We start from the raw sequence: 1,583 nt of genomic DNA, 5'->3' as shown, positions 1-1,583 counted from the left end.
GGGGTGGAGAGGCTCTTGCCGTGCAGCGCTTCAAGAGCTGACCTGCGTCTGACCTCAAAGTGCACAAGCTTCAAACTTCAGCGTTGGATGCGATTTTGACGCTGAAATCACGTTCGGTGTGAACGCAGCATGAGCTACATCTTTTTCAGGGACGTTCTTGATTATTTAAGCAAGACAACATTCTGCACATATTAGATCAGCCTGGCTTCATAGTAAAAGAGTGCAGGTACTAAACTGGTCTGCCTGCAGTCCAGACCAGTCTCCTATTGATAACGTGTGACACACTATGAAGAGCAAAATAGGATAATGGAGACTCTGAACTGTTGAACAACTGAAGTTGAACATCAAGCAAGAAATGGGAAAGAATTCCACCAACAAAGTTTCAACAGTTCGTGTCCAGTTCTCAAACGCTTATTGAGTAAAGGAAAGGTGATGGATTTTCAATTGCTTTTTCATTAAGCAGCATCATATTTTCCAGCAAGTACTGATATAATAATTTTTTGCTGTTTAAAAAGAAGTATTTTTAGGTGTTATAAGTAAGAAGACTTTCTCACCTCTCCTCCACTGTGACGAATCCAGAGAAGTGGTTTTGCGAAGCTTCTTCCTTGCTGTCAGCAACTGGCTGTTGTCAAAAAACCGAGGAGAAAACGATGCCAGCGGCAGCGAGGTGGATTCAGACTCACATTTACGCTGCTGCACTGGACTGGTGGTGAGGCTCTCAGTAGGAGGAAGTGAAGGAGGGGGTAGAGGAGGAGGAGGGGGCGGTGGTGGAGGTGGGGGCGGGGTTCCTAGTGAGAGGATAGATGGAGGTGATGTTAAAGGAGGCAGGGAGAGGAAAGGAGGAGGAGCGTCCTGACTTTGGAGGTCAACAGGTGGTAAGGACACACTGTCACAGCTGCAGGTATCAGCTGGAGGAGGAGCAGAGAGTTGTGGAAGATCTGAGACGGAGTCGGTCTGAACGCTGACCGCCTGGGTACAGGGCTGCTGGCCGGCTCGCCTCCGAGTCTGACTCAGACGCTGCCGGCTGGACCTCAGAGTCACCTGACCTGGATACCGCTGTGAGTGGAGACAACAGAGGAGTCTGTCAACAACGATCATCATATGAAGAAACATGGGAGGAGCCAGAGGGGGGCACTCGCTACCTTGGAAGCTGATCCCCCCCCACCCCCAGTAGATTGACAAGTTACTGCATGCAGCATTACAAGAGGTTTGATTAGAGTAAATGAAAATTACAGCGAGGCAAAGATATCTAGACAAGTAGAAAAGTTCCTTAGGAACCAGGTATGAGGATCAGAATGTGAACCCCCTGAAAAAGCCTTGACCACCCCTTTTATAACAATCAACAAGACAGATAAGGAAATGTGGAGAATAATGATGAACATCTTATTTCCAGTTACCAGAAAACAAGAGAAGAAATTTTAACAGAAATTAAAAATACTGTCAAATTTAAATTAAAGACCTATCACTCCTTGGTAGAATGCGTATCATCTGCCAACTTGTTCCGTGGGAGTTCCGCAGGGTAGCATACTGGGCCCATTGCTTTTCCTATTATACTGTATATAAATGACCTTCCAAAAATATTG

The 1,583-nt window shown here is 46.2% G+C and overlaps 1 protein-coding gene across 1 annotated transcript in view; it reads right to left on the bottom strand.

Moving 5' to 3' along the window:
* LOC106534987 (junction-mediating and -regulatory protein) overlaps positions 1-1,583 on the bottom strand; it is a 36,388-nt gene that overhangs the window by 1,908 nt on the left and 32,897 nt on the right. The window contains exon 9 of the mRNA XM_014031824.1: positions 555-1,056. Coding sequence (XP_013887278.1) covers positions 555-1,056 — 502 coding nt within the window. The remainder of the gene's footprint in view (positions 1-554; positions 1,057-1,583) is intronic.

This window comes from Austrofundulus limnaeus, unplaced genomic scaffold, assembly GCF_001266775.1.
Source record: "Austrofundulus limnaeus strain Quisiro unplaced genomic scaffold, Austrofundulus_limnaeus-1.0 Scaffold1329, whole genome shotgun sequence".
Classification (NCBI taxonomy): domain Eukaryota; kingdom Metazoa; phylum Chordata; class Actinopteri; order Cyprinodontiformes; family Rivulidae; genus Austrofundulus; species Austrofundulus limnaeus.
Note: the sequence above shows the minus strand (reverse complement) of the source record. Positions and strands in the feature narration are given on the sequence as shown.